At 44.5% G+C, this 16984-nt stretch overlaps 1 protein-coding gene across 1 annotated transcript in view; it reads right to left on the reverse strand.

The window, feature by feature from the left end:
• The window catches only part of CDK14 (cyclin dependent kinase 14), a 328196-nt gene extending 316418 nt beyond the window's left edge, over positions 1-11778 (reverse strand). Inside the window, exons 1-2 of the mRNA XM_054190745.1 lie at positions 11325-11778; positions 4923-4954 (exon numbers count right to left, since the gene is read on the reverse strand). Of these exons, the coding sequence (XP_054046720.1) occupies positions 4923-4954; positions 11325-11415 (123 nt within the window). The 5' untranslated portion in view covers positions 11416-11778. The remainder of the gene's footprint in view (positions 1-4922; positions 4955-11324) is intronic.
• Positions 11779-16984: the final 5206 nt, after the last annotated feature.

The raw sequence follows: 16984 nt of genomic DNA on the forward strand, positions 1-16984 counted from the left end.
TAGTAAGGACTAGATGAGTATTAAGGATTTTGCTGAGGTCAGAGTATTCATAACACCTCCAACCAGATTCTCCTAATTCGCAAGAACTTGCATTCCAGCCTTTCCATCAGAGGAGATTTTTATCTCAACCCCTCAGCCAGCTCACATGCTTTTTCATCAAGCATCTCGGCGTCTAGTGTCAGCCAGCTTCAAAGTTCCTGGGTGGAGTCAGAAAGTATTACACACACAGCAGGCACCATCACAGTATCCTAATTTCCTAAGGAAGGTGGCCTTAAAATAAAAGATGCTCTTGATATTGGGCAGAACTGACCCTAAAATATCGCTAAAGAACAGCAATACAACTCACCACATAAGAAGCAATAATCACAGCAACTCATATTGATTTTGAGCCTTAAGATTATTTTGGTTTGATTTCATTATGACCTTGATATTAATTTATCTAATGTGCATACATTAGATAAGACTGAAGGTCTTAAACCATGATTTAAGTGCTTACAGAAACCACTAACAACAGAAGGACAAGAACCAACAGCTCGAGAGTGACAGACAATAATCTAGAAATAAATTGTAACAGCAAGCAGCTAACCGAAGGAACAGGTTACCAGCCTTGTGATGAAGCTAGTCGCAACAGCAACACTGGCTGTCATTCCAACAAATATGCTGCAATTCAGCCACATGATACTGGCCTTGATCACATTCATTTGAGTTAAAAAGAAAACAATTCCACCATTATAAGGCAGAGTGGACAAATTCTATAGTTCTTGTTACACTAATGGTCCAAAGACATCAAAGCAACCCTGCAGAGTTGGAAGTTATTACTCTAAACTTTGTCAGAGAAAAAAACTACTGGAGCACAAATAAAATGTTCATGCAAGGGCCAAACATTTGTTTATAGACCGCTCTTTGCATGTGACGCTGCTCCTGAGAACTATCTTGAGTCTTGGTATCAAGACTAGATAATCAGTGCTTTGCCTGAAAGAATGAAACAGATGCTTTCCCTGCCAGAACCTACACTCAGAGAGTGAAATTTAGGTTGCTTTGAAAAGGAGGGCAACTCTTTTTTTGTTCTTTTGTATTTCCCCCCCTCCTTTTTTTTTGCAGTTTCCCCTCTTCAGAGAGCAGGTAACAACATTTCAAGACACAAGGAGAATCACGGAATCATGGAATTTTTCAGAGTTGGAAGGGACCTCTAGAGATCATCTAGTCCAACTCCACTGCTAAAGCAGGATTGCCCAGAGCACATCACTCAGGACTGCATCCAGGTAGGTCTTCAAAGTCTCCAGAGAAGGGAACTCCACAACCTCCCTGGGCAGCCTGTTCCGGTGCTGTGTCACCCTCACCGTAATGAAGTTTTTTCTCATATTTGATTGGAACTTCCTATGTTCCAGCTTGTGCCTGTTATCCCTCGTCCTGTTACTGGGAACCACTGAAGAGTCTGGCTCCATCCTCCTTAAACCCACCCTTTAGATACTTGTAAACATTAATAAGGTCTCCCCTCAGCCTTCTCTTCTCCAGGCTAAAGAGTCCCAGCTCTCTCAGCCTTTCCTCATAAGGGAGATGCTCCAATCCCTCAATCATCTTTGTTGCCCTACGCTGGACTCTCTCCAGTAGTTCCCTGTCTCTCTTGAACTGGGGAGCCTTACTCTCTCCCACACAAATAAACTAACTTTGAAAACAGGCAAGAACACCCCAAATTATGGTATTTCATGACAGAAGAAACCAATCCACAAACCACTGAAAACACTGAGAACCTTCCCACTGATTTCAGTAGGTACTGGAGCAGGCCCATGTTCCAGTTCCCACAATGTGTCCAGTAAACACTAGTATGAAAAAAAAAGTAAAAGGCTAAAGGTGTTTTGTGTTTTGTTTTTTGTTTGTTTGTTTGTTTGTTTTTTAAAGAAAAGCAGCACACTATTACTTTGCTGCTTTGAATGGAAGACTATACAAAAAGTGATCTGTATCCTACCCCTTTATTCACCTGAGTCTCTGGAAGATGTCATCTTAGGAAGGTAAATAGGCTATCAATGGTTTTAAATGGATGAATTCAAGTGTTCTTATGGACTGAAGTAAAGGCCAGCAGCATCTACAGAAAAGAGTTTTTTCATTCAAAACTGAATCAAAGGAACACAACAGCAGCTACAAAAAAAGTGACAAATGCTACACTATTCCTTCACCCTATTGTTGTGCTCTGAGCTTACGGGCAGGACTAAATGCACCACAAAGATCCCTGAAATGCTTCTAGAACAACTAAAAGTATATTCTGACATGCAACTTATTCACAGGCTTTGCCATTCACGATTCTTTTGGTCCTGATTTACTAGAGGGATTAATTTCATAACCCACAGAAAGCAATTATGTGATCCACTTGTCTGTCATGTTTGATATCTTAATTTTCAGTCGTTCCTCTTCAAAAGAAAGACGACTTCCTGCAGTGCTGTACATTTCTGAGCTACTGCGTGCAAGTGTAAAGTAGGTAGAGTAACATCTATTAGACAGCTCATTTTCCCCTCCCCGCTTCCTGAAGGACAAACAAGTAGCGTCAGGTCCCTGCTGGCCAGCTTCTGCTGCTGGTGCTGTAGTCACAGCTTGAAAGGCTACAACAGAGTCCTCCTCTACTGCGGAGGAAAGGGGAAACTTCAGGAAAGGGGAAACAGACGTTGGGAAGAGATACACAGCATCTTTCAGCAGCATGAAAGGAGAAAGAGTATCTTTTCACTAACTGTACAGGGAGAACATGCTGTTTGTTAAACGCAATTTATGTTTCAATAGTTGACTATATAATTTTTTGTAGTAGGAAACCTACAGAGTTGGAGTAAAACAGTGCTTGGACAACTGCCTCCTCTCTCTCCTCTTCATCTGATGTTCCCACTTATTGTCATCATAACTCTCTTCCTAACTGCATCCCTGGTGTATCAATACTACATACACTAGCCAGACGACTAGGTGCTTTCCTGTTATATCAAGGTATAGTCTTAGTAGTGTTTTTCACGATAGCCCTCTGTAACCAACAAATGTGCCCACTCCTCTGCTCCCAGATATTGTCTCCCTTAGAGGTATGTGTCATAACAATCAGGTACACTATTGTTACTAACAATTGCTTTATCTTCTCATTTGAAGGATATCTGAAAAGAAAGGAATTAAGTGATACGTGTGCAGCCCATTCTCTGATTCACACTTTAGGCTAGATAATTGCCAAGAAACGTTCCGTTGAGTTTGAAGAAATAACAAGGACAACATAAAATCTCAGCACACTTTTCTTTCTTCTAAGAAGCGTCACCTAAAATTATGGAACCAATTGATGCTAGTGTCACATCAAGCTCTCCCCTATTTACAGGAGATGCAAGAAAATTCTTTTGTGTACCCTTCCCACTAGCCTTCTCTTAACTGCCTCTGTAGTAGCTCACATCAACAGTCTGTCACATTACATTAGAAACATATTTGAAAGATTTTTTTTTTTCCCCAAACTCCCTGAACTTAGATAGAAATTTGCTCACGTTGTTGTCGCGGGCGGAGTTGTCTCCTGTTCAAACAGAAAGCCAGGTTTAAAGATTGTAGATAAACAATCCTTGGGAATGGGAGGGAAAGAAAAATTGCCATCCTCATAAGACAGCATTTTTTAACAGATCTTTTCAAATTCTTTATCAAATTTAATACAAGGGACTTATTGGGTAGGTTATTACGCAGATACACAACTGCAGGCTTCAGAAGAAAGTACTGGACAAAAATAGACCAGACTTGTAAAACAAGGATTCAGAGTCTACAACCACGTATCCACATGGGTGTAACCAAGTTCTACCAGTGTTATAAAACAACAGTGGGGACCACTGTGTGATCCAGTGAGAGTTCCTGAAAACAGAGTCCGACCCCAGGGCTTTCACTTCTGACCCCAAGAGGGGTCAAGCCAAGTTACAGCTCTCTGTGACACACATCAGAAAAGTGCAAAACATTCATATCATTGTTGATGAATTTGAGCAGAGGGGTGTAAAACTCAGTGGAATCTGTTTAGAAAGAGATGAAGTTTGATCTGATCCAGTATCAAAGACATTACATCATCATTTATTTATTCTAGAATCTGGCATTACACAGCAGCTATCTCACTCTAATCAGCCAAGAATTTAAGCTTACAGCATGCAATGAAGAAGACAACACAGAAATGCCAGAAGTGTAACATCAACACACAAAAATACAACCATTTGCTTCCAGCTATGGTGGCAGAGGGAAGTACAAGGCAAGCATTGACTGCAATACGACAACTCATCACTCCAAACCTACACCTCTTCCAACCTGCACTGCAAAACAACTCGCACTGACCTAGAGCTCTCAAAGTCTATCCTAAGTAAAAGCAAGCACAAATCATGAGCAGCATATTTTACAAATTAACTCGGATATCATATTGCAGATAGGTCAGGACCGCAAACTGATTACACTGAATAATCAAGTATCAGTTTTACCAATACCAGCTGCTGGTTTTGTGGTGGTGGGGTTTTTTTATTTCCTAAGAAGCATCTCAATTGAGATATTCAGCAAGAAGCCAATGCAGCAGCATTTTACATAAGGTGTTCTCTCAAGAGTGATGGGTTTTGATTGTCTGTTACGATATAGACCTACAATTATAAGAATTACTGTGGGTAAAGTTCTATGAAGTATTTTCTCTGCATACAACATTTCTCTGCATGGAACATTTTTAAGTGAGTTTTCATACAACATTCAGTTTTATTATATTAAAAAAACCCACAAGTATTCCATTCAGAGCCTTCAACCAAAAAATTCATCTGGTAGTTATTTGGAAAATGAAAATATGTTCAAGCAATATGCATGTATTAACACAAACGCACATCGTAACAGTACTATCCGTCGGTTTCTTAAGTGAGAAATACTAAGGTATACCTGGACTACATAAGGTACAAAGATATTTAACTTACCTCATCAAAGCTGCTATCTTCTTTCTTCAAGGCTTTAAAACAAAAGGAAAAAAGAAATAGTTAGCTGTACTGCATTTCAACGAGCACAAAGTAACTAACACCAGAAAAGAGAAAAACAGAGCGGCATTTTCCTGTTATAATAGGAAAGAACAGGCTGGTATGAATAACAATTTTACACTCAAAATCTGAATCTGTAAATGGAATGTAGGACTGCACAGCGTGTTTCCAAGAAACTAAATTTACATATTTATGAAAAATATTATCCTCTCAGGTTAAAGAAAATACGAGTTCGCAAGTTTTTTTTTATTTTATTTTAATTCCTAGTGAGCGTGAAAACACTTTATGGAGAGCCTGACTGAACTTCAAAAAGGAAAAGTATAATAAATACCTAACCATGTATTCAGTTTGTCAAGTACTAAACCTTTATGGAATAGTATGCATTGTGGCCTGCTTTTTTTTCTTTTTTCTTTTTTACAATATGACTTACACTAAAGCACAAGATATTTCTGTCTGTCTTACACTGTTATTCAGCAATTAATCGACAAAAAACAAAGAGGAAAACAGTACAGAAATCACATGAACTGGTAAAGCATGAAAATAAAGACATGAATAGTTCTGAAGTCATAGCAAAGATTAATCTGATGAAACTTTTTCCTATAGCAAACTGGGTATCTTTATTGAAACATAAAGAAAATTGGTTTCTCCGAAATCTCCATTGTACAGTGTCAGTCTGAAGGTAGGAGACTGGTTCCTTTTAACTGTACACCACAACCAGACCAACCAGGGACTGTGTACTGCCTGCCGTGACCTGAAAGTGCTCTTCCTCTACTTCTCTTGAAGAGCTAAAATACGACAAACCGTTGCACTGATGACTGCACTATTTCTTTTCAGTTTAAATCACGAAGGTCTGCAATTTGAGGGAGGTCACCTGAGCTGACAGTACAGGTTGCGCGGTGGTGCCCCATAGGGCTCCCTCTTCATCACTGAAGCAGCATACAGTTTCTTACACTCAAATTGTGTTAATTTCTGCAGAAGATAAATACTTCAGCCCCTAGCACGGTTAAGGATCTAGACGCCAGTAGTTTCTTTGCTCTTTTAGATGTTCCATCTGCCTTCAAATCAGTAGTATTTTCTAAACCAACACCTCTTCCAAACCCCATCTTCAGAAGCGAGAGCGTTGTTGGTCAAAAAAAACAAAACCCAAAACTGTAATTTAGCTGTATCACAGGCACAACAGAGGCAGGACATCACTGCAAAAAGTGCTGCAGCTCCACAACCTCTGCCATGGGCAGCAAGGCGCAAATCCCAGTTCTCCTTGTACAGAGAAGCAGGGATGGTCCAGCCTTCCTTTGCTTCCAAATCCCCATTTCTTTGGGACATGAAACATGTCTTCCCTCATATCTTTGCAGATTACTGTTTTACAATTACTCATCTAGATTTCTTGTTCAGTAAGAAAACAAACAAAAAAACCAAACTCTGGGATTTTGCTGAGGAGATCTGAGGCACACATTATGCATTTTTATCATGAAATGCATTTTTATGGTTTTGAAGGCCAGACAAATCGTTTTCAGTCTGCCAATCCCAAGTATCCAGAGCTATGAGTCAGGACATTAAAAAAAAAACAAAAAAACAAAAGAAAAAAAAAAAGGAAAGAAAAAACCCCGATGTGTGGAACACTTTAAAAGAACACACTTTTAACCTTTTCATTTACCTTTCGGGTCACAATGACATAGGAGCTATAAATTAGTATATGACACACCTAGGTCATGTTGACAAGCTTTTCTCCCTTACCAAAACACAAGATTTTCACATGACCAAAACATTCCAGGAATAGCCAAACAGCAGATAACCAAACAAAATTCACAATGTAACAGAACAAGAAAAGGGAATCTGTGATCCACTGTGTATTATTGGCTTGTCTTTAACTTCTGCCTTTGACTAAAAGGGTTTTTTTAACAATCTCCAAAAATAAGAATATGAGAGTTTTGGCCACTAACTTAATCAGATTCTGTTTAATAACAATTTCACTCTCGACCAATTCACTACATAGTATCTTCAAAAGAAATCATCAAAGCAGCATATTATATACAACAAATTATATCAGAAACATTTTTTTCTCGTCAATGCAATCCTTTTCTTTTTAAGCCATTAAAAAAAAAAAAAAAAGCTTTGCTGACCTTAAAAAAAATAAACTGTTTACAAATTAAGGTCTCTTATCTCAGGTATGTGAGCTATGTGAGTGTACATTAGAGGAGATTAGTGGAGATAACCTTTGTATTAGTGAGGAGCTAGTAACAAAGCCCAGGGATGCTCAGAAGGGCCACAGGCTGCTTTCAGAGCACTGTGAGCAATCTCAGCAAAGTTTTCTCTCTCTTTCTTTCTTTCTTCTTTTTTTTCCACACTGGTGTTAGTTTTTGACTAAAGAGACTGCATAAGAAAACAGAAGTTAAACAGCATGAGCCAAAGAGGTATCAAATATGATTTTGGTACTGGATGAACTTCAACAAATGCACAGCCAAGAACTCTTTACATAACTAAAAGATGACGATAATTTTACAAAATTACTCATTATTAATTTTAATTATATAATTATCACAGCATAAAACTAAGAACCAAACCTAATAAAGGTTTAAATGCTAAAATAAACAGCAAGTCAACTGAATCTCTAAAAGTTGGTCAACATACAGTACAATGCGTTCGTTTATATGGACAACACAGTATGTAAGCAAGGAAATCAGAATGTTTAAACTGATTTGGATGCTTGTATAAAAATGGATAGGCTGCCAGAAACCTAACAATAAAAAGAACTCTGTAAATTTTTCAGATTCCTAGTAATATAAGTTCTTCATGATGAGATAAATTTTAAGAGGAACACTCCTTGAAACACCAGAAAACTTCTGCCAGGAGAAAGGGTGCCTTAGGTGCAAAGATAGTTCATTTTTCTAGAACAGTGAGCACGTAATTTCTGCAGTAAAAAGCCATCCTGTCTATTTTAGAATATTAACTTCAGTTTGGCACCATAGGCCATATGCATTTCCTCCAACACACCACGGCGTTGTACCGTCCTTCACCAGACTTGCACATAGCACAAGGCGAATGCTCAGGATGAAGGCTCGGAGGTGGACAGTTTCCCACACCACACTTTTGAGCTCAGCAAAATAAACATTCTCAGTACTAGCTACTCTAACAGTTATGGGCTGAACCGTAATTTTGCAGGACGAGTACGAATAATACAGCCAGATCTTCATCACCCTCTGCCAGTCTCTGGGTGTAGTGGCTGGAAAGCATCAGTTCACAGTTAAGAAGATGGGCTAAGTCTACTTGAGGCTACGGTTGGTAGCAAATAGCAGCCCTTTGCTGTGCCGCAGGGATAACTAAGCTGGTTTTAAGGGTATCTCTTCTTTTATCTAAAGATGCTGGGGAGTGGCACACCATAAAAAAAAATAATAAATCACCTTATAAATTCATTGCTGATACAACCTCTCAAATAGAGAGGATCGCTTTCTGCGGAGAAGGTGGTCCTGAAGGTAGCTTATTGAGCTACCCCCAGCTACAAAAAAACAGTGCTGCAGATGACAATTAGGATACATTTCCATCACTTTTATCCAACAAGCGAACATAAACTTTGGTGTCAAAATTAAGGGGTCTTGTAGCACTGGAAGAATTGTATTTGGCAGCTGGGATATCGCCAATGCAGGGGGGAGGCCTAGCAGTGCGTTACCGTTCCAGGAATGGCCATCAGGTGTCCCCTACAGCAGCATGTAAAAGTTTGACTTGCTGATTATTTGACTCAAACACCATGCTACTCGTGTATCATTTACACAGTTATGCTCGTGCTGCTATATTGGGTACTTAAACCTATGAAAACACATAAATTGCAGCAGAATAGGAAAAATTAAAAGATCATCACAGTTATTTCTAATAAAGCACAACTGAACAGATGACTGACAAAATTCCAGATTAGATACATATTAAATTAGTAATTTGTTAATCATACCAAGGAACCACCTTTTCCAAAAAGATCTGTAAAACCAGAGTGACAAGTACCCAGAAAGACTTTTTCTAATGAGGTTTTGGTTTTCTCTCCTTCATTTCAATATAAGAGTTAAGTACAGCACATGCTTTACCTGAGGATTTCCTGGTATGCAAGCTAAGAGCTTTTTTAAACATAGGCTTGCTTTGCTTGGGCTTATCTGTGGCTCTGGGTATCAGGGAGTGGACTATGCTCAAACCTCACACTGATAAGTTACAGGGTTTTTGCTCAAAGTGCAGTTACCAGAATGATGGTCAAAATATTAGGGGATCTGAAGATTGAATAGTCTTGCTGGTAGCAGATGAGTTTTAATCACAAAACAACCGCCACAAACAAACAAACAGGCACCCGACCACAGTCCTACACTGCTGTGCACACGCACAAAGAACTGGAGGAGCTGGAAGATGTAACAATCCGTGTACCTGAAATCAGACCAAAGCTCCCAAGGAAACGAAAAGGTTGTTTAATTTGTGAAAAATGACAAAAAGGGATTATCACCCAATAGAGCTGACTAAAACATGCAGAAATTACCAGCCAGAGGGGCCTTGCTCCCTAAAAGGCATTAACAGGACCGCCACTGCTACAACAAAGCAGCAACAAAGCAGCATCCTCATTCAAAATATTTTCTTTGTTAATGACTTCCACCATTAGTAAAACCCTTCCACGGTCCTGTATGAGAGCATCTCTCTGTGTCTATATACACACACAGAGACACGTGACAGACCAAACACCTGGCTGTCTTTTTTTTTTTTTCTAATCAAAAAAAGTTAAATGCATTTTACAAGTTTGAGACCGATGACAGGTGAAAGCTATTTTCATATAGGGAGAGAGAGATTTATAACCATGACTTGACATTCACTTCACAACTGAAACTTGGCATTGACCCTTGAAACTCTCTGGTTTACAAATATGAATGAGCTTCTCTCAAGTCTTTTTCATCTTGCAGTAGGACAATAAAAGATACTGATTTCAAATGCTATCCTACACTTCAAGTTCGCAGTCCCTAAAAGCTAAAGGTAATACACTAAATGCATAGACAGCATGTGAAAAATTATAATGCCTGCGTACTTTCATGCACCTCCTTGGCAGGGAGGTGGAGGGAGAACCAAATGCCACAGCTCACGGTTGCAGCACTGGCACTTCAGATCCTCTCACTGGGACAAAGCAGCGCAGAAAGTTGACTCACGTCTCTCTCACCAGCCTGACTGACAGCAAAGGAAAATGCCCCAATGGGTCAACTGATGGGTGAGGGGTGTGGAAGGGCCTTTATCGTGCTACAGAGCATCTGCAAGGATGGGGGCTGCTGCATCTGCTCGCTCATCCCAGCCACTGCCCATCTTCCGGCAGTAGAATCATAGAATAATAGAACGGTTTGGGGTTGGAAGAAGGGACCTTAAAGATCACCTAGTTCCAACATCTCTGCCCATGGACAGGAACATCTCCCACTAGACCAGGTTCCTCAAAGCCCCATCCAACCTGTACCTCCAGCTGCTCTGCCCAGTTAGCTCGGGGACGCCTTGCACCTCCTCTAAGGTACCTTCTCTCCCTGCTCAGCTGCGTGTTGATGCTGTCAGAGGGAACTGGCACTTTAAACAGCAAATTAAGCAAAGTTGCGCCAAAGACCAAGAGAAACACCAGTCCGAGCAGACAAGAACTCTTTGCCATTGTTCTCGGTAACAAATTTGACTGCAAAATTAACTGGTGTCAAAACCAAACGTGATGCAGTGATACCGGGAGATAACATGCTGGGCAGCTGCATTCAGATAACGCTACCTCAGGATGCTTTATGTCAGTGAAAGAACGACAAGACTTCGCAGCAGATGACAGACAGACTTCTTTTGTCTGGCCTCCTAAATCACTGGGCCGCCGTTATCTGCTTCAGCATCTCACGCCTCAATTTAAAACAACGTGCAGCCCGAACAAAAAAAAAAAAAATTACCAGAGCTGCAACAAAATGAAAATAACCGTTTGCTTTTTGCCCAGGTTTCTCTTCGGCAACGGAGGCAGGCTCGCCAACTCTCACGTATAGTTTTGTTTTTCCTAACCTATTTTGGGCTAACTCCATGACAGACCCATGCAGCGCTGCCGGGAAAGAGCTGTTATTTTCCCGAGCTTTCGTCCCAAGAAACAGGGTTTTTTTCGGGGCCGGGGCGGGTGTTTCCAGCCCTGCAGGGCTCAACCCGCCGCCCCAGCGAGCCCCTCGCCCGCCGCCGCCGGCCACCCTGGCCCCGGCCCGGCTGCTGGGCGGCGGCGGCCGCGGCTCTGCCCGACCACGAAGCCACCCGCCCTCCGCCGCCGCGACCCGACACCCCCCCCCGCCTCCCCGACCCCGGGGGCGCCGGGCATCGCCGTCGGGGTGCGGGACTCACCTATTCGCCCGAAGCTCTCCGATAAAGTTCTCCGCAACTTTTTCATCCTGCTGATCTTCTCGGCCGACTGCGAGTCGATCATGTCACACATGAAGGGGGGGGGGGCGACACACACCCCCCCACTTCGCGCTCGCCAGGCGCCAACCCCGCTTCCCCCACCACCACCACGACCGCCGCCGCCGCCCCCGCCCCGGCTCCGGGGCTCCCTCCTCGCCCCGGGGAGCCGCCGGGCGCAACGGGACAACCCCAGCCCCGCCCGGGGAAGGAGCCCTACGCCGCGGCGGCGGCGGCTGCTCGGTTACCCGCCGCTCGCCTCATAGCTCCGTCCCGCCCCCCTACTCCTTCCCCGGGCTGCCCCGGCAGAGCCAGACGCGGCGGGGAGGGCGAGGGGTGCAGAGAGATGGAGGAGTGAAAGGAAAGTCCGGCGAGAGGCTTCGGGAACCAGCGGAGGGAGGGACTGAGGGAGGGTGCGCTGAGAGAAAGGAGGAGGAGGAGCCTGGGCGGGCAGGGGAGCCCCGCGCCGCGGCCGGGGGGGAGGCGGCCGGCCCTGCCCGTGAGGAGCCGGGCCCCGCGGCCCGCCCCCGCCCTGCCTCTCCCCGGGCGGCGCGGCGGGACGGGGCGGTTGCCGGGGTGAGGCGAGCGGGAGAGGAAGCGGCGGGGGCGTGAGGGGAGGGAAGGCGGGGAGAGCCGGGGCCGGGCCGGGGGACGCGGGGGCGTCCGGAGCGGAGGGAGCGCTGTGGCGGCCCCCGCCGGGCGCCGTGAGGGTCGGGGCAGGGGCGTGTGTGGCGGCGTTCGGGGGGCGAGCGAAGGCACCGCGTCCGCCCAGGGCTGTCGGCGGCCCCGAGCCGTCGCATCGAGGTCTCTTGGCGTGGGAGGGGACGCGCTTCGTCCTGCCGAGGGGCCGAGGCAGCCCTCTGCTCTCCCGGGAAGGGCCGGTGCGGGTCGGTGTCGGTTTGGCGATGGGAGAAGGCCCCGCCGGCCCAGTTTGGGGTGGGTGTTGGGTGGGATGGCGCCCCAGCAGCCCTGGTCAGGCTGGTGGGAGAAGGGAGCCTTGCCCCACGTAGGCGCCCAGCCCTTCCAGTTGAAACCTGGGCTCCTCTCCCCTTGCTGCCTCAAAGCACGGCCGGATAATACGCCTTCGAGCGCGTTAGCCTGCGACTTAATGAGTGTTGGGAGCTTTTGATCTCGTTAACTCAATTGAACCAACATTATTGAAAAATAAATCAGTTTAACCCATCAAGATGGATGGCCGTGTCTAGCCTAAAATATAAAGTAGGTACTTTTCAAGAACAATGCACATTAGGTAACACATTTTAGAACCCAGGTTTGCATGGTTCAAACTGTATTTTAGTGCACGTTATCTGGTTAAAATGAACTTGGGTTTTAATGGGGCTGGCTAACGCAATTTACGGGGATTAAACGGTGTCCAAGCTAAGAGTTGTTGACTCAATTTCAGAAGCACGTTTGTCTAGACAAGTGTGTAGGTGAGTTGGGTTCAAGCCATCTGCAGCTCTAAGCTCTGGGGTCGGACCTTTGTATTGCAATGCAGCAAGGGTGGCAAGTATGCGGCATCTTGAGGTGGAAATCTATCTATTATCAACTATAATCTGCTAGTTGAGCTTGTGCATGTGCCTCTTGTGGCATACAAGATAATGGGGAATTGTCCTGCTATAGAGTAGTACAATAATGCTGGTAAAATGTCTTACGCGCAAACCCTGAATCTACAGATAGTTTGATAAAAAGGCTTTCAGAAGTGTGAATCCTGTTGACCCTGTTAGCATCTTTGAAATAGGAGCTAAAATGTCACTTTTAATGCTGGCTATGTCATATTATGGAAGGGAATTGAGAAGGGGTGCAAACTGAAATAAGCAATGCAGGCAGAAAGAGGAGAAATAAAGATTACGAAGAAACAGACGAGGGGGCTAGAAGGAGAAGGGGACGGAGGACACAAGCACTTAAGGATATTTTATTCAGTCAATGCAAAAAATTACATTTAAGTCCTTAGTAATAGTCAATGGTTTCCTCTCTGTTAAATCTGACGTTAATATCGGTGAATATTCCTGCTCTGCATGGGGAGGAAAATGCCATCATCATAAATAAAATATTCCGGTCCAGGCACTGAAGCTGCATTTAGCATTTGAGCCCTTTGCACTTTCCATGCGTGCCATTCACGCTGGGCAGCCCTGCTGCCCGGCTGAGACTTGTACCAACACCTCTATAATTCAGTCTGCAGCTTGCTTTCAGCAATTAGGGATATCGTTTCTGAGAGCTTCTGAGGAACCTATAATTAACTACGCTTAACTGATAGATGCTATGTTACCTAGTGAATTAGCCTAGTTACTAGCACCTAGTGAATTTGGAACAATATTCCCATTTTCCCTTCTATTTCTAGGTAACCTATGACTTTATCACTTGTGGAGGACAAGCCTCTGCCAGGCTACTGCAGTGGGTTCACCTTTCTTTGACAGAAGCTCAGGCAACCTAGAATTTCTGACAAGCATCTGGCTTTGCAGCTGCTTGGGAGTGATCTACGAGAATATGTCAGGGTCTTTTAAATGAAAGAAAACTGTGCCTAAATTAGACATCAGTGTGGTGCCAGTGAGACAAACCCAGGCCTCGTCTTCCGAAGATCGTACAACCTCAGTCCGCAGAGGTGCTACACAGACTTTCTCCACCAGAGGAAGGATGAGCTTGAAGCTGTGTGCAGATCCTCAAACGGCACGCTGTAGTTTGTGTTATTCTTCCCTCGGTGGCCTTTAGTTGACAGAAATATTTCTGTTAAAGCCCTTCTTTGTTCTCTCCCCCACCCAAGCCTCTTCTGTTTCCAAGGGCACTAGTGTTGAAAATTGATTGAATTCAGGAATGTGGAATCACTTGTGTAGCTTTGATCAAGCTCATAAGCTGGTGGTTCTTATTTTTCTTCTCTGTATTTCCATCACCCATCTCAGGAAACCAGTAAAGCAGAAACGCGCAATTAGCAAACCACAGAGATAGTTGCTATTGTAATGATGACGTTTTGCTTCCTTGTAGGGGCAGGCTTTCAGCTCTGTTTTTGTGTTTAAGTCTTGCAATTTGTGGCATAAGAAAATTACAGTGAAAAAAAAAAAAAGCTAAATAATATTGCTGTTTGCTGCCTTCTTCCACAAGCCTCTACCAAGTTAAAGCATGTTTGCATTTAATGGGGCACCTGGATTATAAAAAGCCAGGCACTTTATTTACAGCGTCCTTTCTCGCATCAGCTCCCCAAAGATACATCGTAAACAAAAACCTGCGTGCAGTTACTTTATGACCCCAGCATCTCCTTGCCTGGCTTTGGTAAGAATTCACTACAAATCCTGACCTCTGCCGCCGCCACTGAGTCATGCTGAATCACTCTGCAAATGTAAGGATTATCAAGGGCAGGAAAAATATTTGCCAAGATATCACTTGCAAGTTGGACAACAGGAAACATTTGCCTCCATGCATCCTGCGAGCCAGCCAGCCTCGTCATTTACATGTTTCGCACTGAGGTATGGGTTGGGTTTGTTATTTCTGAAGAAGGGCAGACAGCCGGGCTGGCAGTTTGTTCATTATTGTGTAAAATAACATATTGTTTGAGACTATAAGCAGTGCGGTCGTGGGCCCGGGGCACGGGGTGTGCCAGCAGTTTCCTTACTGCAGATGGAGCAGCCACGGTTGCCCTATTCATTACTTGCAGGGTAAGATGAGACGACAAAAAATAAATCCGCGATGCGTGGTGCAGATGGTGGCTCAGGGTGTAACGTAGAGCTCTGCGCTTCCCAGATCTCAGGGCGTTTGCTGTTGATTTTACAAAGTGATTTTATGTGGTCTGAGCTCTCTCTAAACCCCAGTGTTTGTGTCATGTCCCCCCCCAACATTTCTCCATGGGGGTTCTTGAAAGGCAGTGTACTGAAGTTACATTCCTGGGCCAAGTGTTTGAATTTCCAAAACCTTAGGAGCATGTAAACAAGCAGCATGTGTTTGTGGAAGAGGCAGTTAACGCCCTTGGTTTGGAGTGTTACCTGGGCAGAGTTAAGCCCTTGCCTCAAGTGGCTTGCCCAAGGAGAGCAGCAAGGCTCTCTGGAAGGATGAAATAGCCAGTGAAACTCCTCCAGGGAGGGCGCAGTCTTGCCAGGCCTTCTGCTGCCAGTATAAAGTAGATCTTCATAAATCTCCCCGGCTGGAGATGTTCTCCGTTAGGCCAGTCTGCTCACCTTGAAAAGATCTCTCTCTGCTGCAGCGTCTGGGACCCGAGTGCTGGGAGCTGTGTTGCTTGTTACCACAGCAATCCTTTCGTGACCCTGCGGTGATGAAGATGGATGTAAAGTCACATAACACACCCCCCCGCTCCTCCCTCCCTCGACAATCTCACTTTCACTTGTCCTCTAGTACTACTCAATCCGAGATGACTGTTACCCGAAGAGAAAGCCAGGCTCTGCTAACACAAACGGTGCCGTATCCTTAGGGACACGACCTTTCAGCTCTACCAGCAAAATGCATTAGTGACAAAAATTAAACTTTGTCAATAACAGGAGAATAGCACCTGTGTAATCTACGTCCACATCATAACCTGACCCCCCCAAAAAGCTCTCAGAGCTGACGTACCGTGTATTGCCTTACTGGTGATTGTTATTAAATCCCAGGTTTTATTAACCTGTGGAAATTTCTCCTGTTGATATTCCATGCATCCCTGATGATGAATGGAGGGCAAAGAGGCTCAGATGTTGCTTCTCCAGCCTGGCTGCCGTTGCCAGACCCTTCTCCACGGGGTAGGAAGTGATGGGTTAGGGCTCACAGATATGTCATTCCAAAGGCGCGATGGGAAGAGCATGGTTTTCCTGGTACCTTATGGCGAGCTGCTGGTTAGAGGTGACCCGCTGAACCACCCGTGGTTTTACCTCTCCAGTACCCTCTCGTGGTCACTTTATTTCGTGTACTAACGTGTGGGGTCACTTGTTTTCTGTTTCATTCTTAATTTATACCGTCACATCAGGGGGGAAGTGGCCGCAGGTGGAACACAGCATCTTTAACTGTGATGCTTGTAGTTCCTGTCCCTGTTTGTTAGGCAGCTTCCTCGTGGCACACACGAGAACACTCATTTCTAGGGAAGTATGAGCTCCTTCTGGTTTGGCTGTGACACTGAGTTGTGGGTTAACCCCAGTAAGCAGCTGAGCGCCGCACAGCTGCTCGCTCACATCCCCTGCCCCCAGAACTGAAGAGAAAAGGAAGAGCAAATGCAAAAAAAAACTCGTGGGCTGATAATTTTACAAGCAAAGGAGAAGTGGAAGAAGAAAGAAAACGATAAACAAGTGATGCAAAGGCAATCACTCACCACCTCCCACAGGTCTTTAAAGCGATGCCCAGCCCATTCCTCAGTAAAAGCTGGCTAACCTACCTAAATCCCGCTCCTCTCCGTTGCATTTCTGATCATGCTGTTATATGGCATGGAATATCTCTTTGGATAGTTTGGGTCACAGAATCACAGAATCACAGAATGGTTTGGGTTGGAAGGGACCTTAAAGATCACCTAGTTCCAACCCCCCCGCCCTGGGTAGGGACACCTCCCAGCTCATCTGCCTGGTCACCTCCAAACCTCTTGTGCATCCCCAGTCTATTCACTGGTGAGAAACAGAGGTGGCCTTGACGCTGTACAGACACTG

This window comes from Rissa tridactyla, chromosome 2 (genome assembly GCF_028500815.1).
Source record: "Rissa tridactyla isolate bRisTri1 chromosome 2, bRisTri1.patW.cur.20221130, whole genome shotgun sequence".
NCBI lineage: Eukaryota > Metazoa > Chordata > Aves > Charadriiformes > Laridae > Rissa > Rissa tridactyla.